Source organism: Mesoplodon mirus (assembly GCF_964341445.2).
Source record: "Mesoplodon mirus genome assembly, chromosome: 9".
NCBI classification, from domain to species: domain Eukaryota; kingdom Metazoa; phylum Chordata; class Mammalia; order Artiodactyla; family Ziphiidae; genus Mesoplodon; species Mesoplodon mirus.
In genome coordinates, this window is record NC_138985.1 from 70,910,644 (window position 1) to 70,934,202 (window position 23,559).

Consider the following 23,559-nt stretch of genomic DNA (forward strand, 5'->3'; position numbering starts at 1 on the left):
ACTCCTATCTAAACAAAGTTCTTCCTCTCAGGTTCAAAAGAGTGTTTCTTCATAACTGCTTATTAATTGTACTTTAAAATATAGTCAAATTATAATTTGTAACAATAACTGTTGGTGATTTTACGTGATTATTAACGATTGTGTGGGCATTGCTAATAATACCTATAATTGTAATTGCCAATTATTACAGAATTATTATTACTGACAACTCAAAACAGTGCCTTATGTTTTATAGCACTTTGCCAACTTTATACTTTTATTTATCTCCATTTATTTCATTTTCACAATAATTCTGAAACAAGTATTATTGATCCCATTCCACAAACTTTATCAGAATGAGTGACTTGCCCAAAATCATACAACAGATAAGTGGCAGGGGCAGGGTTGAAACTCCAGATTTCTGATTCCTAGGACCATGATTTTTCCACTTGGTTTTGGTCCTCATTACTTGCAGTAAAAATTAATAAATAAAAACTGTATTCCCAGTCTGAGAACTGGATCAACATTTAGCTTTTAGATTTTTAGCTACTCACATTTGCCCAAAAAGAACATTTAAATCAGGAGGAATGAGGTATAGGTGGTTTGGGGAAAGTAGAAACTAATACTCAGCCCTAAGGGCAGATGGCAGATGGCTGCCAAGTGGTTTGGTCTTAAGGATCCCACAAGAATCCTGTCTCCAAGTCACTCTGGCACTAGAGCACCACAAGACTGTCCCAAAGTCACTATGGCCCCAGAAACTATCTGTCTGTATTTCTGTTACAGACCTATGTCCAGAATGCCCCAGCTAATGTGCTTTTGGGAAGAGTATATATTTTCTATCACCCCCTGGGGGATCAGGATGACATTGCAGGATACCTGGGCAGAGCTCAGCATAAGAGAACTTTAAAACCCTGAGGCTTCCAAATAAGGCAGAGCAGAAGCTGATAACATTAAAAAAAAAAAAAAATCCATTATACTTCCTAATAACAGGTCCCAAACCCTCTGACCACTATACTTTTGTGAAAGCTGCTTCCTCTTACTGGAATTTGCTCTTCCTTAATAAAACCTAACCTTAAAAATAGTCATATAGCTTGCCTTCAAGGCTCAGTCAAATGACATTGTTCCAAGAAGCTTTGCTGAACCCCCCCACAGGTGAAATGCTTCTTTTCTCCACCTCCAAAATTCCCAGAGCATTTTGCACCTCAGTGCAGCCTGCACTAGAGCTCCCACTGTGGCTCACTCATCTCTACTTACATTGGTGCTGCCAGTAGAAACATAATGCAACCTGCATGCCTAATTTTCCAGTAGCCACATTTAAGAAAGTAAAAAGAAGTAGGTGAATTAACAATATATTTTATTTAACCTAATACATCCAAAATATTATTTGAACATATAAACAATATTGAAATTATTAATTAAATATTTCACTTTTTTGTATATGTTAAGTCTTAGAAATCAGTGTAGATTTTACTCTTACAGCATATCTCAATTAGGAGGCTAAATTTTCATTGGAAATCCTTGATTGTATTTAGATTTCATACAATGCACAGCTTAAAATGTAGATTCACATACTCAAGTTGTTCCAGACATAATTCTCAATGGAAAACGTTAGTTTTCCAATAATGGTAACTGAATGATCTCTTTTTTCAAGCTTATATTTAAATAGCTTAAAATTAAATAAAATAAAAAATTCAGTTCCTCACTGGCACTAGCCACATGTAGGAAATGGCCATCATACTGGACAGTACCGCTATCTATACTACTAGATTATAAACTCCTCAATGGTTTACAGGGCCTTATTCACCAGTGTATGCCCAGCATTCAGGTCACTGCACTGCACATAGTAGTTACTCAATAAATGTTTGCTGAATAAATGAATGCATGAATGGTTCCTCTTAGTATCGCCCACAGTATCAAGCAGAACACTTTCCATGTATGACAATAATTGTGCCTCTTACTTATATAACACTACACAGTTTACTAAGGTCATCATCTTTTCATCTTCATGAATACCCACCGAGAGAGATGTTATTTCCACATCTTAGGCAGAAAACAAAACTACAGCAAGCTTAGTCTCTGTGTGTAAGGTCACTTAATAAAGGGCAGAGCCAAACTTTGAACCTACATTTTCTGACTCCCAATTAACACTCCTTCAAATTCACTGGCAGCTGCTCTTTAGGGATCAACAAACGTATGTAGAATTGAATTAAACACTTCAGAGTGCACAAAGAATGCTCAGTACAGCTGCAAAAGGATTCTCTCCAATGTCCTGTATCAATAGATAATATGAATATCAATATTACATAGATCTTGTGCATCAATTAGCGGAAGATATGGTTGCTTGACAAAAGTCAAGTCAAAACATTTTAAGACCAAAGAGATTACAGTTAATACCTGTTTGATAAGAAAATGCCAAGTGAAGGAGAGTTAGAACAGTACCTAAAGAAGAACATCAAAGGCATTAACAGCCGGAGCACCTCTTATCTCAGACCACACTGTGCTTCTGGGGAGTTCCACAAATCTGCCTGGGGTATGAGAATCTAACCCAAGTAAATGATCCTAAATCTACAACAATCTATTTACACAAAGATGTCCCTCATAGCATTGTTTATATTACATTTGCAAAACACTGGAAAATTTTCAAATATCAGCAAATTGTTTACTAAATTACAGTACATCCACTAAGTGACTAAATTTAAGAGTTTTTGATGTTCATAAAAGTTTAAACATGGAGAAATGTTGGGTGGGTCATAATGTTAAATTTTAGAACATGATACTGTGAGATTAAAGAGAACTTAAACATATTCATAGAAGAAATCAAATTTTAGCAATCTGCAAAGAAAGAATAATGGGTAACATTTTCCCTTTTCCTTTTTCATGAGCATGTATTACATTTATAATAGAAACATATTTTTTAAAAAAAGCTTTAAACAAACAGGTAAACACATCTCAATACCCCCTTGTCCATCCCTCACCATGGATAAGGAAGCTCAAGTAAAGGAAAAGATTCTTCTACTTTTTGTTTAGAAAATGGGCTTCCACTTGTAATCAAGGAGATAATCCTTTTCTCTGAATTGTTGGTCTAAGCTACTGAGTCAAGAACTATCATCACCCTTTAGAAGGATGTGACAACTGCAGGGCCACAGTCTAACTTGATGCCCAAGGTCACACAGCTCTGCAGAACTGAGTCCAGCCCACAGACGCACTCAACTTTCACAGCAGAGCTGCTCATATTCCCAAAGTACTCTGGCTGGCTTCCAGCAGATCCACTTCCCACTGGGCCACAACAGTGTGGGGCTGCCTTACACACTTGGCTGATCACCTCCCAGCTCTGGGAGATGTTGCTCACACTATTTTAAGGGAATCAGCCACATTGAGTTCTCAGTGATAAAGAGACTGGGATACGAAATGCTCTTACAGCAAGCCAAAAGCTGGCAAAGACCACTCCCAAACCTCCTAGGCTTCCCTCTGGCCTGGACTATGAAATAGACCATCCTTCTTCCGAGTTTGGTAGGATATCCCAAGGATGAGCAAGGGCTAATATGCAGAAGGACCCCTGCCAAGAAGACAAAGTCTCACATCTTGTTGATGGGCTTCCAGAGGGACAGGCAGAACCATTCAAACTCAGCTGAGGGGTTAAGCATAGTTCAGAGACAAGAGAGAACAGAGGTTCAAAACCCAGCTCCAACACTTGAGAGCTAAGTGATCTTGGACAAGTTATTTAACTACATTTCAGTATTCCCATCTGTCAAAGGAGCATGCTCGTAGTACCTATCCCAGAAGATTATTATAAGGATTAAAGGAACATTTAGAATAGGGCCAGGCCCTTAGTAAGAACCATGAAAGGGTCCTTCATTTGCAATATTGGTTGACCACCTCCTAGTACAAGACCATTTGCAGTTCACCAAGCACTGTGCTGAGCTTTACATACTGTATTGTTTTTAATCCTCACAATAGCCCCAAAGCATAAGTATGATTATGTCTGTTCTACACATGAGGAAACTAGTGCTGGGGGGGGAGCGGGGGGGGGTGGGATTAAGCAGCTTGGCCGGGTCACGTATGACAGAGGCCCCATCCAAACCCAGGTATCTTGGGATCCAAAAACAAAAGGTCTTCCCAGGTGAGGCCCAGACTCAGAGTAAACGTATTTAGGAGAAATAAGTACATTTCTCTATCATACTTACTTGGTAAGGTTTGCTTACTCTGTTAAGTGTTCTCTCTTTGGTGTGGGGTTCTGCTCCTTCCTGCGTATGTCATCCACACAAGATTTTCTCTTCCTTCTCCTGACTCCTGTTTCTCACCCCAGGATGAATTAGAGCTCACAGCAAAGGCCCCAGGGCTTGGGTGAATTAAGGACACTGAGGCACCAGGAAAGATTGCTAATCCTCTCCCTGATGATGGGGAAAGACGCCTTGCCCAAATTCAACTCCTGTCCCTGTCCTGCATCCCCTGCCCCAGCTACTAACCCCACCATGATCTGCCATGGTAATAGCAGCAACAGTGTACTGATTTTCCATGGTACTGGGCATTTTCTAAGCACTTTCATGTACAATCATCTCCTTTGATCTCACAATGATCCCGATGGGTAGAAAGGAAAAATATTTATCCCTGTTGTACAGATGATAAAACTGAGGTACCGGGAGTTAACAACTTGCCTGATATATGGCTAGAGAAGGGCCCAGGTTTCTTGCCACCTACAGTGCTCTTTCCAAAGCACTGAAGGTTCTGAAGCTTTTCTTGAATCACAAACTCTTGTGACAATCTGCTGAAAGGTTCAGATTCCCTGAAAAATAAATATGTAACCCTAGGCCCTCTTTGAGGCATTCCCAGACCCCCTGAAGTCATCCACTAGTGCCTGACCCCAGGTTAAGAGCCTGCACTACACTTAATGCACATCCATACTAACCCAAGGGAGAAAAACTGAACATCAGGAGCCACAGGGAGGTGCCAAGGCCTTGGTCAGGACAGAATCCTCAAGAAAAAAATCCTCCACATTATTTTGCTTTAGTCAGTGTGGGACAGGGAAGTGAAGGATTCTCTTGTACCTTCAAAGAATGCCTGGTAACTCTAAGTTCCAGAAATGCCTTTCCGGGGTAAACACCCAGTGACCACAGGACCTAAGTTTTTCAGGGCAGAAAAGCTAGGTTTTAGTCCAACGGTCTCTTTGATGTTTGATTAGAATAAAAATGGTCACTTTGGAGGGCCTCTTTGAGTCCAGACTTGAGGAAGTCCTTAGCTCCCTGCCATGTACTAGAGCTATAAACTCCACGAGGACAGGGACCACGCCTATTTTGTTTCCATGTTAAACCTAAAGCCTACTACAGTGCCTGGCACGTGGTAGGAGTTCGACAATGGTTATCATGAATGAATGAACCCTAAGAAGTTCCCACATCCATGCCTGACCTGATTCCCCTACTTTTCAAAACTTGCTCTTTTCTAAGCCACCTCCTCTACATGGCACATCTGACCACATTCCCTGATTGTACTTCCTCTGTGCCGTGGACATGGTTCAGTGGTGTTTCTGCCAGGTAACTGCTGCTATTCAATGATGAATGCAGAGATCAGAGAGGAACATTTTGGGATCATGTGGAATAAAAAGCAATCCTATAAATGTAAATTGTTACCCTATAAACATGGATTATTATTCACAGAGAGGAAGATGTATAAAATACTAAAGGACAGGGCTTCCCTGGTGGCGCAGTGGTTGAGAGTCCGCCTGCCGATGCAGGGGACATGGGTTTGTGCCCCAGTCCGGGAAGATCCCACATGCCGTGGGGCGGCTGGGCCCGTGAGCCATGGCCACTGAGCCTGAGCGTCTGGAGTGTGTGCTCTGCAACAGGAGAGGCCACAGCAGTGAGAGGCCCGCGCACAGCAAAAAAAAAAAAAGAAAAAGAAAAAGAAAAACTGGAGACAACCTCAATGTCCAACATATATTCTCACACAGACACACACACACATTATGTGGCAACTTGGAAAAATGCTTAAGATAAAACATTCAGTAAAAAAAATTAGAATACAAAACTGTATCCACACTGTAATTATGACTGTAAGAATAAGTCATAGATATAAAGACTTCAGGAAGGATGCCAAAATGACAGCAGGGATTATATTCAGGATTCTTTTCTTTTACCCTTTATCAAATGTTCTACAAGATAAGTATATTATTTTTATGACAAAATCTCATTTTGTAAAAGATGAATAAAGGAGGACTGGTGACTAAGAAACTGAGGCAATGTTGCAAAGTGAGTTTATCCAGAAGGTGGTGAAAACACGTCAGCCACTGAAACTGTAAGCAAAAGTAGTCAGTGCCTTCTGAAAACTTCCACCTATCACATTCCCAAAAGAAAACATGTATGTCGCCTAAATTCTGTTGAATTGGCTTTTGGAGAAAGACAACATAAGGGACATTTGGTGACACTTAAGTTATCTAAAATGTCATGGACATATGGCATCTCGAGGGGTGGGAGAGCTCATTCTGTGATGATTCCAAAACTCTAGACCTCCGCTCCAGATAAAGACTGTAAAGAAAAGGGAGCAACGTCTGTATCCGGGAACCATGGTCAGGAAAGGCCTTGATGGTCATTAGAAAAATGGTGCCCTGTGGAAGCAGCACACACCAAGGCAATGTGGATGTGGGAGAAGGAGGGAAGGGAGAAAGGGCCGAAGGGGAGTCTGCAATGCAGGTAGAACCGTGGTTCTCAGGCCTGCTGCACTCCACAAACCAAAGAAGCTTTCAAATCATACAGCTCTCTGGGCGCTACCCCAGGGATGCTGTTTTAATCACTCGTGAGTATACTGTGAAGCCCGGATTAAGAACCACCGAAATAGAAGGTAAATAATAAATCTGAAGAGAATAGGGATTACTAAGTAAAAGACAAGGTTTTCAACTGGGAGAAGATGAAACTATAGCACGGAGGGAATTTGCCTGTGGTTGCTGCTGATGCCACTGATATTATTCATTAGAAAAGGGAAATAATTTTAGAAGTTGTCTGGTCTACTTTATCTTAGACCTCTCTCTCTCTCTCTCTCTCTCTCTCTCACACACACACACACACAAATACACACACCTCAAAAAGTTGAACTTGAGCCAAGTAACTGACTTGTTGGTGATATTTTATAATTTAAAAACTACAATTAATTGAGATTTGGGACTATGCTAAATGTTTTTTAAATCTTTTTTTGAAATGATTCCATGGCTTTTTTTTTTTTTGCGGTACGCGGGCCTCTCACTGCTGTGGCCTCTCCCGCTGCGGAGCACAGGCTCTGGACACGCAGGCTCAGCGGCCATGGCTCACAGGCCCAGCTGCTCCGCGGCATGTGGGACCTTCCCGGACCGGGGCACGAACCCGCGTCCCCTGCATCGGCAGGCGGACTCTCAACCACTGCGCCACCAGGGAAGCCCTGAAATGATTGTAGACACACAGTAAGTTCCAAAACTAGTACAGAGAGCTTCGACATACCCATTACCCAGTTTCTGCCAATGATAACATCTTACACAACTACAGTATGTTATCAAAGCCAGGAAGGTGACATTGACACAGTATAAGTACCTAGCCTATGACCTTACTCAGATTTCAGGAGTTTTTATGCTAAGTGTTTTGACATACACTTTCTCATCTTATCCTCCCATCATTACTATTTCCATTTTGCAGAAAAGAAAACTGAGCCCAGGAGAAGCTGAGTAACTTTCCCAAGGTGGTAAGTGACAGACAGGATTAGGATAGAAATTCAGCTTTGCCTGATTCTAAGCTCCAGTTCTAAACCACCTTCCTGTACCAAGTCCCTGCATTGCACACACACACCACCATGGTTCATGGCCACTGGGGACAAAGGGCTCTGGCAAGACTGCAGGGTGATGCTGGTGACAAGCTCGTAGGAGACGCCTGTGGGTAGCAAGTGTGTGAGGCCACAGATAGGAGAGCAGTAAGTCTTAAGAAGGGCCTTCTAGTTCTCCAGCCCAGCAGCTAAAGTGGCATTTGTGGGCTGAGCTATGTTCTGCAGGAGGAAGGGGCAAGCAGGGGATGAAGCCCAAGAGAGCAGGCCAGCAGGCAGTGAAGTAAGAGTCCATCCTGGGCACGAGGAAATGGCAGGAAATGAAGAGAGTAGGCTGATGCTGGCACTTCACTGGGAAGCAGGCAGGAAGCAGGAGCCTAGCTAGAAAGCAAATCCACACCAACAACCAAACCAGAAGACACAGACCCCCTCGTCCATGCTAGACCAGGGAGGAAGTGTGGTCTAGTGGTTATATGTGGGTTCTGGAGCCAGAATGTGTGGCTCTAAATCCCACCCACACCTACCAGTTGGTGGTCTGACTGACTTTTGGTAAGTTAACTTTGCGCCTCAGTTTCTCCATCTGTAAATTTAAAGTAATAAAAATTTAAAAATCTCCCAGGGTTGCTGGGCAGATCGAACAGACAGCATGTAAAGCATGTAGAAAAGTGCTTGACACATCACCTTCAGTCGGGTTAGCTACTGTTATTACACACAACGTGACTGGACAAGGATTAAGAGGAAAACGCTAGAAACTAAAGAGAGGGAGAGGGTGCCTCAAAGGTCCCTGGTGTCAGAGTGGCTTTTCAGTACAAAGGGACACACCTGAGGGACAGCCAGATAAAGCGAATTCCTTCACACAACACAGGGCCTACAGCTAACTGTACATCTCCCAGCAGCACTCAGCAGGATGCTGACGCGGGATGGCATTACCTATGACTACAAGGCACTTGCTGGTACCAGACACTGTGCTCACTGCTCCACATGCAGAGCCCCCTTGACTCCTCACAGGTATCCCTCGAGGAAAAGAAGATTTCATCCCATTAAACGGTTGAGAAAACTGAGGCTCAGCTTCAACTGCCTGCTCAAGGTCACACAGCAGGCGAGGAGTGGAGCTGGGATTAAAACCAGAGCTCAGAGGCTTCCCTAGTGGCGCAGTGGTTGAGAGTCCGCCTGCCGATGCAGGGGACACGGGTTCGTGAGCCATGGCCGCTGAGCCTGCGTGTCCGGAGCCTGTGCTCCGCAACAGGAGAGGCCACAACAGTGAGAGGCCCGTGTACCACACACACACAAAAAAAAGTCCAGACAATACATTCACACTCCTTTCTCTGGCTAAGTAATGCCTCCCCCAACCCACTCCATGGCACTCTCACCACTCTGCAATTTCCCATCATTCCAGTGGCACCACCAGCTTCAGGTCAAGATACTGCCTTCCACCAGATTAGAGCACCCAGGAGGCCCTACCCGCAGGACAGGGGATTATTTAGAGCCTGGATTTGCTGATACACTTCTTCATATTCCAAGTCAAACTTATTTCTGCCCATTAGGGTTGATGCATTTTAGACTACCCTTCTTTGTGTCCTTTCTCTCACAAACACCTTCCCTGGGCTCCAGGTAGGATGAAGATATAACGGCTTATAAAACAATGGATGAAAGAAAAATCCAGAATCCATACTGACACTACAATCTAGAAAGGGAGCAAGAGAGGAAGGAAAGGGAAAGCTCTTATTTACCATCAAATGTCATTTAATAAATGGAGAAAGAATAATAGAGTTAGAAACTACCATTGATTCAGGCAAGAATCATCAATTGATGCTAAAACCATTGCATAAAAGTTTGTTAAAAAAGAGATTATCAGCAGCTGCATAGCACAGGGAGATCAGCTCGGTGCTTTGTGACCACCTAGAGGGGTGGGATAGGGAGGGTGGGAGGGAGACACAAGAGGGAGGAGATACGGGGATAGATGTATATGTATAGCTGATTCACTTTGTTATAAAGCAGAAACTAACACACCATTGTAAAGCAATTATACTCCAATAAAGATGTTAAAAAAAAAAAAGAAATAAGAGATTATCTTCATCGTCTCAAAGTTATCTCCCGCAGATAACTTACTACCTACAAAGGGCAGAACGGCACCTTTACCGGGGAGACATTAGGGGAAACAACCTTAATGAAATAATAAAAGCTAACATCACCAGTAATGGGACAATCGACAGCCCTCTTCCAGTGCTGCATGGAAGACGCAACATCTACATCACTTATATAGTATTCCTGTCAACATGAATAACCTGAATCAAATCGCAAGGCAATGATCAGACAACCCCAAATTGAGGAACATTCTGCAGCACAAAACATGTGACCCGTTAGCTTCAAAATGTTAATGCCATGCAAGACAAAGAAAGACTAAAAAGCTGCTTCAAATTAAAGGAGACTGACAACTAAATGTAATGTGTGCTTCAGGAATGGGTTCTGGATCAGAAAAAAAGATTGTCATAAAAGACATTGGAACATTTGGTGAAATCTGAATGTGGGCTGTATATTAGATAATAGTATTATAGCAAAGTTAAGCTTCCTGAATTTGGTAATTATACTGTGTGTGTAAGAAAGTGGTCTCACTCTTAAGCAATACAAGCTGAAGCTGAAAGGTCATGATGTCTACAACTTAAGGTCAAAAGATTTGGAAAAAAAAAGATAAATAGATGATAGATTTGATAGCAAGCAAGCAAAAGTGACTCTAGGTGGAAGATAGACAGTTGTTCATTTTACTAGTCTTATAACTTCTCTGAAGGTTTTAAAATTGTCAAAATAGTTTTTTGAAAAACAAGGTAAGTACCTACCAGTTGGCTCAGAGCTAGACACAAAAGCCTGATTCAGTGCTACCCATGGAAACCTAATGACCAACGAAACTCAGCCCCGACAGGGCCAGACAGGGTCGAAGATAGAATAATTATCAAAACAGTAGAGAAACACAAAATTTAATAAATATAATTCAGCCCCCTGCATACATCCCCTTTCTAATTCTCAATATGGACCATTGTCAAAGAATGAAACTGATGTACAGATCAAGGTTTGGATCCCGGAATCCAAGTTTGCTATTTGATTCACATCCTCCTGTTCCTGGCTTTGCAGAGTGTGCACAAGTTATACTCTTGGGCAGTTTGCAATGTGTCTGCCTCCAAATACTTGACCCCATCACCTGAGCCAGAATCATCATCCCTTTCAAAGGAGGACAAGCATGTCTACAGCTCTTGTTCAAATAACCATCCTTCCCCAACCAAGCTGGCCTCTGGGGTCTACAGGTAATTCATCTTAGCAAATTCAACTCCTGCTGCACTTAACAGTAATCAATAAATGGGGAGCAGCTAGACTACAGTTATGGGGCTGTCTATTCAATAACCATTAGCTGCTACTACATTTAGAAGTAATAGAAAAAACAACAGTCCCTGTTCCAATCCACGTGGGAAGACATATTTTCACAAGTGTCTTCCCCAGATTGTCCATGCTCTTCTTCCTCCATAGGTTTTTAAATCCCATGCTGTTCTCCAGCTCCATTATTCCATCTCTGCTGCCAGGCAGAAAACCTTAGTCTTGATGTTCTGTGTATAGAGGGCAGAAGCATGTAAATATAAATCCTAATTCTGTAATTTAATTAGAAAAAAATATGCAGTCTTCTTTCTGCTTCCCCAAAGATTTCCAAAAGCTCCAAAGGTCTCTGCCTATGGAATAAAAGTGAACCTTCTTCTCGTGGCAAACAACACCCTGCCATATTTGGTCTCAACTTTACATTTCCAATACTGCCTCACTTTCACATGCCTTTGACACAAATCCAACAGTTCCTTCAACATATGCCGTGTCTTCCTGCCTCCTGACCCTGGCTAACACCGTTCCTTTTGCTTCCCTTTTAATGTCCACCATGATCCAGCCTGGCCTGTTTCAATGGTTACACCAAGTGTCATTCAACATATTCACTGATCCATGTGAGGTCCGGGGGCAAGGGTACGTGCTGGTCCAGTTCTCCTCAAGTGGCTCCAGTGCTGGGCATGGGATGTGACTGCAGAACAAGCACTGAGCACTTGAATGGGAAGAGAGCATCTGTTATTAGAAAGATTCAAGAAGAAGGAAATCTCTCCTTTCCTGCTAGCAAGGGCAGAAACCCTGCCTTAAGGCTGCAAGTGGGGACAAAAATTTCTACAGAGTAAAACACAAGGTAACATTATTGTGAGGTTCATAACATAACCCGGGATCCCCCACTGCTGAGGACAGGGACCAATCACCAATCAAGGGATATCCAGACTTGCATTACCGCAGGGCACAGTTTCAAAGGGTTTTGCTCTATTTTTATTTAGGGAACCTTAATTTTACTTCAGAAAAACCAATGAGGTAAAGTCATTCATCACTGAAAGTTTCTAAGGCATAACATATGGTGCTTCTGAGGTATTTCCCACTGTAGGGTCCCATATCAGTTAGGCCAATCTGTCTCTTTACCTCATCCACCATTAAGACTTAGCCCAAGGCCTGGTCCTGGGGAAGAGGAGGATATAATGTAGGAGAAGCAGGAAGCCAGAGACCCAGCTTTTCGGACTTGGGGGATTATAGGGAGATGAGGCAGATGGGGCAGGAATGAGACTTCCTCTTCTCTTTCTAGAGGGACATCTACCCATAAACCAGAAGGTCTACATCTGAGTAAACTCTGTGGCCAGCAGAGGCAGGTAGAAGGAGGCTGGGTTTTTGCTTCCCCAGGTTGTCTCGGGTTCTGTGTGGTTTGGACAGGACTCAGAGGTTCCCACAAGCTCCTGAGGTTGAACCTCAGAAGCTACCAGGGATTGTGCTTGGGGAGCTGGCCCATGAGGTTGACATGGGACAAAGTACTCAAGGGCTAAAGGCCAGACCATCTGATCCAGAAGCACATGAGAATCATGACCAGACCTTGATGGGATGCACAGCACTGCCATAGAGAGATGGGAGGCCTTCTTTCACTTAGAGAGAACTTCAGAGACTCCTAGCACACTTCAGGTCTCTGTGTGACCAAGGACAGAAGTTCCTGTTGCTCATCAGGAAGCATGGGAGGTTGACCCACGCTGCACCCTGGCAGAGAGATGGAGATGAAGCCTCCAGGAGTATCCGAGCCTCTCCCCTGCCTGACAGTACTGAAGCTCCCCACTCCTCCCTGTGGGATTCTCCTAGGATGACTCACTCACACTTTGTAAAATGTGCTGCTAGGCGTTATTCTGATTTAGGCATAGACCAAGCCTTTGAGGACACCTTGGATGAGTGCCATTCCTATGGGTAGAACCCTGGCTTCCCCAATAGCCTGATGAGAATGTGTCTGGTTTGAAAAAGGATACGCTCTTAAGGGGAAGTTAGCCTTGGAGACCGGTCCACTGGCTGGCAACCAAAGTGTTCAAACCAACTGTACAATGTCCAACATTCTTTAGCATTTCCCTTGTACAAAAGAAACAATTATATTTGGGGTACGATTTTAAATGCTCCCTTCTCATGTTGTAATTTCTTTAGTTAATCTCAATGTTTCAGCAAAGTCTCCAGTGGGCAATAAAAGTACAAAAGACTAAAAAAAATTGTGGCCTGCCCCATGTTCACCCCACCACTAGAGCCCACGGGGAAAGATGCAGCATCAAATATAAAATCAAGTACAGAAAACTGGTCCAGGATTTCTAGGCCAGTAGCCTTGAAGCTGAAGCTGTGCCCACAGCACAGAGCTGGCAGTGGTGGGCCAGCAGAGGATCGCAGCATGGTGTGAGACTGCGTTAGCCGGGGCCTTCTGAGAAGCAGGTGCCGAGGAAGGATTAGACATGCAAGAAATGTATCAGGGGGGAACATCTGAAAGAGAAAATGGGGAAGGAGCCAGAGGAGGCAGGGAGAGGCGAGATGCAGGTCTGACTCCCAGTGAAGGAGACAAGGATGGCAGGTTGGGTGGGAGCGTCTTAGATCACAGTGCAGCTCTAAAGAAAGTTCACCAAGGAACTTGGAGTCCTCGAGCTGAAGTCACCATCAGAGGAGTCCCGTGTCTCCCAGGAATGGCCACCCTTAGGATCCCTGGCACTCTTAGTCATTGGCTGAAAGTGCCCTTGAGAAATGCAGCCAGAGCCATCATAGGGACAAATATCCTCGCACAGAAGCTGGGGCCATGGGTCAAGTACATTCCCTGTGGTCAGAGATGTGAGAGGTGCATTCACATGGCCACCACAGAGACAAGCTGCCTCTTTCCCAATATACTAGTGGAAGGACCAGGAAGAATGCAAACGGAATGGTGTCTGCATGATATATGCTTTGTCAATTTCCAACACTGGAAAATCTGTCTATAAAAACTTGCTTTGCAAAGAGAAGCCTAAATATTTCCCTTGTGGGAAGCCAAAGTTGCAACAGAAACTCTTCTGAGTTTTAAAAAAAATCAGAATTCATTCTTTCATTTTTCCCCTTCACAGACCTGAGCAAAACTCTACTGCTTTGGATTAGCGAAGACTAGAAAGGAAAAATGTCAACTCCAGGGAGACAGCACTAAGTCACGGAAGTAGGGGACCCCCGAAGTTCCCGGTGGGTGACCAACATATGGTGATAGAGAAAGACATGTGACCAGACTTTCCCATGAGCTAATTGGGAATTTTAACCCATGACTCATCCCGGGGTGGGGTCTGAAGCTGCAGGGGACGCTACCCCACACCAAGCCATAGCATCAGCCAGATTGCACATTTCCTGAAAGTAATCAAGTCAGAAACTGGTTTCTTGGCTATAGCTGTTGGTGGAAAAATGAATGCCAAAAGCCAAAATGAGGATGAGTTCAACGATTTAATTCTGCGTGGAAAACGCAATCCATTAAATGGCACCTGACAAGGACTTAATCTCATCTGCGGCCGAGGGTGTTGGCTCAATGCAGTTCTGCTGTCTGGAACATATTCTTAGTAAGTTATGTATAGAATCAGGAACGCTTTTGCCAAAGCCCAAATAAGTCCATTCTGTGTGGGAGGAGAAGTTCATCAATCCCCCAGTGACTCTCCAGGGAGTGAGCATACTCTTCTTCCAAATGCAAAATTATCAAAACCTATGTTGAGTCACACAATTCAAGGTAAGTAACTGAGATGGCCAACGTGCTGGATGGCTTCAGAATTTCCACTACTGCGCAAGGAGGTCAGGCCAGAGGCCAGCCTTGCTCACAAAGTACCTACTGGGCTTGTATTCCCAGCCTGGGGCACATTGCACAGCCCAGTCACAGAAGAAGGGGTCAAGGTGCAGAGGATCAATCCACTCCTCAACAGGATTTTGAAAAACTGGGAGGGAAGGAATGAGGGGCTGTCATATTCATCGCCCACTTAATCCTAGCAACAGGACCCAAGGCCACTGCTGTTATTTCACTGTTTCCATTTGTAAAATGAGGCAACTGAGAATCAAAACCATGACTCAAAATCACACAGTTGAGAAGAGCATTTGCAAATTCATGCCTGTGGTATTCCAAAGCCCATGCCTCACTCCTCAGAGGGTGGTCCTTGGACCATCATATCACTTGGGAGCTTGTTAGAAACACAGATTCACAGGCTGCTACCCAGACCTACTGAATGTGGGTCTGCATTTAACAGGATCCCTCAACAAACTTATTGGACATAAAGTTTACCTTAATGGGCTCCTACCAGAAAGGGGTAGGTGGATCAAAAACGTAAGTTTAGACTAGAAAAAAGATTTAGTGAAATAGAACAGGGTCAGTCTCATAGGATAAGCCTCAAACTATATATCCAAATTGCACATCCAGATTAGTAGAATCAATCACACTATCTTATTTCACCAACAGCAAACCCAGAAGCAGGAAAGCCAAGGTGATGTGGTGGTAGAACATGGTGGACAGGTAAGGCTTTGGAGCCAGGTGGACTGGGTTGAAATTTCCAGCTCTGCCACTTGCTGGGTGGCTTTGGGCAAGTTACTTGATCTCTCTGAGACTCAGTTTCCTGACCTGCACAACTGGGATAGCAATACACACCTTGCCAGGGTTTGGGGAGATTAAATGAGCAAATGAATGTACGGTTCCTAGACATAGCAGATGCTCAATAAACACTGGTTTCCTTGACTTTCAGTACAATGTGAGCTGGGTCTCACCTTTGCAAATGTGCACACTAGAAGCTGGGGAGATAAAGGGTTCTCAGCAGCCAGCTCTTTCCTGTTCTCTTGGGTCCTCTAGTGGTAAATACTAAGATTCCGGTCACTAATCAGACTGGCTGGACTGGTCTATCTTCCTTAAGCTTCAGGCTCAGCATATTCTCCCATCTCTTTTAAGACAAACCTGAGCAGAACAAGGTTCAAAGGGACAGGTCGTGAGGAACAAGGAAAACAGGCATCTGGGTACAGTTCCCAGAAGTGTCTATTTTTGAGACACTCGAGCCTTTTTATTTAGCTATGGTTCCCACTTTCCTCTTTTCAAAAGTCTCGGGTTTTGAAAGCAGACTTTTTCATGCCAGAGGCTTCGTGAGCTTTCAGAGCCCACAGTGTCTGCACCTGGACCCACAAAACCCAAGTCTGATCTTATTCACTCTGTGTGTATCTGCTCAAAGGCGTGGAGGAGCAGGAGGTGGCTGCCAAGTGCTACCTGCACGTGCGTCCCCAGCTGCTGCCCGGAAGGACACCCCCACCTACCACGCCCATTTCTGCATCAGTTACAGAAGCTGATACAAGAGGTGCCCTTGGAACAGAGTATCTCCCACGGATGGAAGTAGCTGAGGGCAAGGGTCCCAGTGAGGGTCCCATGGTCTGACTGCCTCAGGAACAGCTCCAGCACCAATAAAGAGGCATTTATTTCCTTGCCCAAGCAAAAAAAATTTTTGTGGCCCCAAATTCCAAATGCCCTCCAAGTGTGAGCAAGGAGAAAGAGAAGGGAGTAGGCAAAGCTATCACTTCTCCCCTGTTGCTCGGTGGTAACGACCCTGCAGAGGAGCTATGAGGACAGAGGATGCCAATTCACGAGAACCATGTGTTTCTCCGCAGCAAACAAGATTGCAGAACTGCAAAGGGCAGGATGTTCACAATCACATGCCTGGATCCCTTAATTGTGTGTGGGGTTGTGTATAAGTGTGTCCACACACACAAACACACACACACACGGCACGGTGGCTGAGACACTGAATTTCAGAGTCAGAAAAAAGAACCCAACACCTCAATCTCAGCAAAGGGACGACTGTACTGCTTGGTTAAAGAAGTTATCGTAGGGCTTGAGAGCGCTGATCATGGATACACCCCTGAAGTTTAAAGCTGTAGGAGCATAATGCACCGGTCGTCCTAGATTTTCCAGCGTCACTAATATTGGAGTCAGCAATTACCAGGTTTTTTCACTCCTGGAGTAAAAAGGGAGGTGGGGGGGAGCACACTGTGATATATTCCTATCACATTATTTAATATCCAGCTATAACTCATTCCTTCTCTGCAATCCAAAAGGCATCTAGAAAACAAGTGGTATTATTACAAGGGCAACCTTTTTTTTTTGAATTTTATTTTATTTATTTTTTATACAGCAGGTTCTTATTACTTCTCTATTTTATACATATTAGTGTATACATGTCAATCCTAATCTCCCAATTCATCCCACCACCCCCACCCCTGCTTTCCCCCCTTGGTATCCATACATTTGTTCTCTACACCTGTGTCTCTATTTCTGCCTTGCAAACCGGTTCATCTGCACCATTTTTCTAGATTCCACATATACGCGTTAATATATGATATTTTTCTCTTTCTGACTTACTTCACTCTGTATGACAGTCTCTACAAATGATGCAATTTCATTCCTTTTTATGGCTGAGTAATATTTCATTGTATATATGTACCACATCTTCTTTATCCATTCATCTGTCGATGGGCATTTAGGTTGCTTCCATGACCTGGCTATCGTAAATACTGCTGCAATGAACATTGGGGTGCATGTGTCTTTTTGAATTATGGCTTTCTCTGGGTATATGCCCAGAAGTGGGATTGCTGGGTCATATGGTAGTTCTATTTTTAGTTTTTTAAGGAACCTCCATACTGTTCTCCATAGTGACTGTATCAACTTACATTCCCACCAACAGTGCAAGAGGGTTCCCTTTTCTCCACACCCTCTTGAGCATTTGTTGTTTGTAGATTTTCTGATGATGCCCATTTTGACTGGTGTGAGGTGATATCTCATTATAGTTTTGATTTGCATTTCTCTAATGATTAGTGATGTTGAGCAGCTTTTCATGTGTGGCCATCTGTATGTCTTCTTTGAAGAAAGGTCTATTTAGGTCTTCTGCTACAAGAGCAACCTTGATTCTGCCCTAAATTATTTCTCGATAAGTAAGCTGTTCCCACATTTTGCTTATAATAATTTACCTGCAACAAATCTCACAACTGACGTTACTACCACAATTAAGGACAACTGCATTAGAGAATATTTACCCTCTAACATTGCTGTTGAAATCAACTATCTTCTTTGGAAGAAAGGATGGTTCCAGGATAGCACAGAATTGTATTAAGGAGACCAGTGAATGAACAACAAATGCCAATACATTTCTGGCTTCCACTGCTATAGGACTGGCATATTTACACCTACTGTGTTTTTCCTACTACACGCCAAGTGCTACAAGGAATCAGAAATAAATCCTGACCTTAACAAACTTATAACTTAATCTCTTTCTGGAACCAAGACAGTGGCACATAATACAACTAGCAGATCAAAAGAAGTTCATGGTCATCAGTACCTTTTCTCTATTAAAGAGCACAGAGGGAATGCAAAGAGAAGGGATGATGGTAATGGAGTTGGACTAGCAAATAAGATGTTCTTTTCATGGCGGCAGCTCTTTAGCTGTTCACTGAAGAAGACGATGAACCTGGTTTGAGGTGGAAGGTGTAAGTACCAGAGGACAGTATATGAAGGGGTTGACTCCACCAGAGACACTTGGAGATGAGAACACACAGACCATGAGACCCATTCACCCTCCCCTCTTCCCCCCCAGTCACTTGCAGAGAATCACAGGTTCATAGAATGTACTTCTCTCTACTTGAGTGGTTTTTATTTTATTTAAACCTCACAATGCAGTAAACCCTTACTAGGAATAAGAAAAGCATTTGCCTTGCAATTCTGGTCCCGCCACTGCATCAGTCACATTATATAAAGAAATCCAAACCCCTATTCATCACTCCTTTTCAGAACTCATCTATAATTCAGTCCACACTAAGAACCTTCACACAATGAAATGGTTTTTACTGGGCGATTACACATATCACCTGGAGGCAAAAGAGAGCACATTTTCCGAGTATATTTCCTGTACTCCAAATCCTGTCTGATTTGTTTATGAGGGAAGAAAAGGGAAGCTTACATGTACTACTAGCCATGTGGAGAGTATGAAAGCCTTATATAATGGAAAGAAAAATGAAAGAAGTAAAATTAGAAATACAGGGGGAAAGGAGGGGAGGAAGGCAGGCTGGCAAAATCATTAAAACGTAATTTCTGATACCAGTACGACTGCATATTTCAAAAGTGAGTTTGAAAGACCCATTCAGAAAAAAGAATCACTTTTCTATACCGCATCCATACCCAGACTGATTTTTATTTAATACAGGTGAGAAGGTAAGGAGACGCCTCATGATGGAAGTGGAGTACAATACAAAAAGAAAACACGAGAGAATTTTGCAGGAAAACGCAGGACTAAACGATGAACAAGAACAGAGTCAACAGCCACCTGGGAAACCACACAAGAAGATCCGCACTTCATTTCAGAAGGCAGCAGCTCTCATTTCTCTTACAACTAGAAAACTTCCCCCAGCAAGGGACTCTAAAGGCACGGGGCTGAGTTAATTCCCACCACATGCTTTTTCCCTGTGCACTTATCTCCCTGCGTCATCCTCCTTTGAAGCAAAAGACTCATTAATCCAATTCAAATTGCCAATGTCAGTAAATCCTTTGCCTCAGCATTTAAACGCCAATACCAATTAAATACCAACAGCAACTTAACTACTGATACGGTCTTCACTACATTCAGGAAATCCAGCCAGAAGTTTAGCGGGCATTACTTCCAACACTACTTCATCAATTCTAATTTACTTCGTGCAGAGAAATGAGGTAATTTGCTGGCCACGCTGACGTGGCATCCAACTGGACTGAAATAACTCCACAAGCAAATAAGAAGGAACAAACTGAGTTGCAATCCACCAAACCTGAAGGACGTTTTCACCAAGGCTTCCGGGCTATCAAGCTGAGGCAATTCATCAGCTAGGATTTCCTCCGGTGGCCGGGGGTCATGGACAATCGTCGGCCGTGGCTTCTCCTTGACATTCCCTGTGAGACCGTCGATGAGGGAGTTCCACAGACAGTTCTGCGACTTAGACCCTGAGGCATGAGGGGGAAAAAGGGGTGCAGGTGAGTTACCAATCAACTCCATGGCCTGCCTTGCCCAACTCGGGATTTTCAAAAGCACAGCAGGAACACTGACATACCTTTCATGATCTCCACCAACATCAGAGGGCTCCAAAAGGTTTTGGTCAGGCAACTTATGGAGTAACCAGGATTTTTTAAATTTATATACAAAAATAGGTTAATACTCTGAGCACTTTAACTCATAGCTAAGTATTATGAATATATATCCTGTCTCATTTCAGTGGTAATCAACTCCAACTCCTGACAGAGTTGTCGGTATTTACTGAAGTATTTATTCAGCAACTGGAAGTATACAAAGGACTACCATTTTAGAGAACAGCAGGATATTCAGACAAAAGTCTCCCCTGTGAACGTATCTTGCCTAAGGCCCAAGTTTCAAGACTGTATTCTGTGGAGACACCCACCCCAAAGAGGGGCCCCTGTCTAAGAACTAGAACCCACTACAGGCAGGTTCATTCTTCTGGAAGATCAAGACTCAAGGAAAACTACACTGGATGTTTACCAATACCTTACCCTACAAACACTTCAAACATATGAGATGAACATTAAAGGCAGACCTGAAGTAGATATGATGCCAAAAATAGGGCCTGATCAGCCAGGTAATCAAGGTCAATATCAACAGTGATAAGTTATATCCTTGATACGATGTGATGAAAATGGCACTTTACCCCCATGGTCTTTCTCCCCAAAATATATAACCCCAGAGTACTAAGCATGTTTCTATCTTCTGTAAACGTAATACTTTAATATCTGCCCTACATGCGTATCCTAGACATTCCCTGTTTGGACAACCAGAAAATACCCTTGAGTCATCTTGCCTTGGCCTCCTGCCTCTGTCACCTCCCCCTTCCTCCCTCCCCTCCATTCCTCAGGAAGAGTCCCCCCTCCAAGGGGCATGCTTTTCAGATACCAGCCAACCAAACCAGCAACCACACCCCAACACCTCCCTCACCAAGCTTTCACATCCTGAGCCACTCTCCACCTGCCCCGATAACCCCAGACAGGTACCAGACATCTAGGGGCAGCCCCTATGCCCCAGAGTGCACTAAAATTATTCAAACTAGCCAGTCCTGAGCCTGCTTACCTGGCAGAACCCATTCCTTCCTGCAGAAACCACAGTAAAGACTCTTGCCCACAGTTCCTCCCTCCCTCGGCCTCACAACAACCCCAATGCTTCTCAGCGAGGCTCCGTGGGATGACGTGTACCCCTCTTTTGGGATCTGTGAATACTAACAAACTATCTTTTCAATGGCAGTCATCCCCTGATCTGTTGGCCTTACCACACCTAAAAATAATAAAACCCATTAAAACACTCAGTTTAGTCACAGGGAAAAGACAGATCCCAACAGACAGACACTCTGCAAAACATCTGACCAGGACTCCTCAAAACTGTCAAGGTAATCAAAAAACAAGGAAAGTCTGAAAACCTGTCACAGCCTAGAGGAGCCTAAGAAGACACGATAACTAAATGTGGTATCCTGATGGGGTCCTGAAACTAAGAAAGGACATTAGGAAAAACTAAGGAAATTTGAATAAAGTATGTACACTAGTTAATAATAATGTATATCGATATTGGTTCATTAATTGTGACAAATGTACCATACTAATATAAAAGCTTAATAATTGGGGAAACTGGGAATTGGGTATTTGGGAGCTCTTTGTACTATCTTTGCAAATTTTCTGTAAATCTAAAAATGTTCTAAAATTAAGAGTTATTACAAAAATACAAATAAGTATTAAAAATAAATAATAAAAATAGTTATTATTTTAAATGTCTATGAGCAAGTTATATTTTTAAGGTACAGACTGAGGGCATGACCACTATCATTACCCAGTTACCATTGGCTGGTGCTGGTTATCCTCTTCCCAGAGGAAAGAAAGCCTTTATCTTTGCTCAGGTATACTTTAGGTCTCTTAGTCATGCACCCATGGAGCTGTGTCCATCCAGAGGGGGTTGGCTTTTTCTATCCCATCCGTGCAGAAGGAGGACCTTTTTCTAATTCACACAAAGACTCTTTATGGGGCATGACGAGGTGGGCATGGAGGGGTAAGGAGCAGTGCCAGCTAATGCACATGCATGTGATCGGTGGGTAGAGAACAGATTCGTATGCTCGTGAGGATGCCTCCCTGATCAACCATCCACAGCCCACAACAGAAGAAATCACCGTAGTTTGTCGTGCCTGAAGGTTGTCTCTGCAGCTAAGATCAAAAGAACTTCACACACAAAAGGGAGCACCTCATGAGGACCGCTGAACCTTCACCAAGGACACCAATGGGTCCAAAAACAACTCTTTTAATGACCATGGTCACGAATGATCCTTGGGGGTGTACCACATCCAAACTGCTTTTGTGTCAATCCAGAGAAAATTAAGGCACATTAAGAGCAGGAAACAGAGCCTTCCAACTCCTGAAATGCAAGACAGCTTTTTCAAAGTCCTAAACACATATCTTAATAAGATCTGGTCCTATTAATGAAAGTCTGGTTTTGTGCTAACGAAGGTCTGGTTCCAGGAGGAAGACAAAAGCAGCAGCCTGTTTTCTTAGATTTGATCTAAGTGAAGACCTTACAATAAACTCCCTGCCTATTTCCCTTCATTCTTTCATTTACTCATTCAATATACAAATTTTGAATTCCCTCAATATGCCAGATTCCATTATGGGCTCTCGAAATAGATGAATGAGACTGGTTCCCTTGGGATGAGTCAGCCTATAAGTAATCACAATAAATGGACAATGCACCATAACTAAGGGACAAAGAAGTGCTAGAAGGGGCAGAGGAGAGCTCCCCCCCTCTGCCTCAGGGCCCTGGGGAAAGCCACACAGCGAACGTAATGTCTGATATGGGTCTAAAGCAGGAACAGATCTTCAGCAGATGGGGAAGAGAGAGAAGAGCATTCAGTGCAAATAGCATGTGCAAAGGCTCCGCGGCAGAACAAAGCAGCTCGAGAGAGAGGACAGTGACCAGAGATAAGGCCAAAGATTGGTTGTATAGGGCCTTGAATAAAATGCTAATTATTTTAGAATTTCTTCTGTAGGCAAAAAAGAACTAAAGATTTTTAACCAAGGTTATGGTGACATGACCATTTCTGTGTTTCTGAAAGGAAACTAGGGTGCTGTAGAGTAGTGAACCCGTGGGGACTAGCAAGGCTATATGAAGAGGTCTGTGAATCCATTGTATCTGTAGATGAAATAATGAAGTCTATATATACGACTAATTTTTAAGTATATATAGATATGATTAATAAACTAGAAATTTATGTAAAAGCACTAATGAATGCATAATAGGTTTTTCATTTTCTCAGTCAGTGAATCAGAAGGGTCATGTGATCCAAGCTATCTGTCCATCAGGGGTCCCAGATGGACATTCAATAACACCTTCAGAAGTTGTACCAGCAGCTGCAAAGATACACTGGCAAGTTTAAAAGAAG

At 43.3% G+C, this 23,559-nt stretch overlaps 1 protein-coding gene across 4 annotated transcripts in view; it reads right to left on the bottom strand.

Annotated features, from left to right (window-relative positions):
* PDE1C (phosphodiesterase 1C) overlaps positions 1-23,559 on the bottom strand; it is a gene marked incomplete at both ends in the record, with an annotated part of 532,083 nt that overhangs the window by 328,418 nt on the left and 180,106 nt on the right. For all 4 annotated transcript variants that reach the window (XM_082632880.1, XM_082632883.1, XM_082632882.1 and 1 more), the window contains one exon: positions 19,912-20,083. In XM_082632880.1, the coding sequence (XP_082489006.1) occupies positions 19,912-20,083 (172 nt within the window). The remainder of the gene's footprint in view (positions 1-19,911; positions 20,084-23,559) is intronic.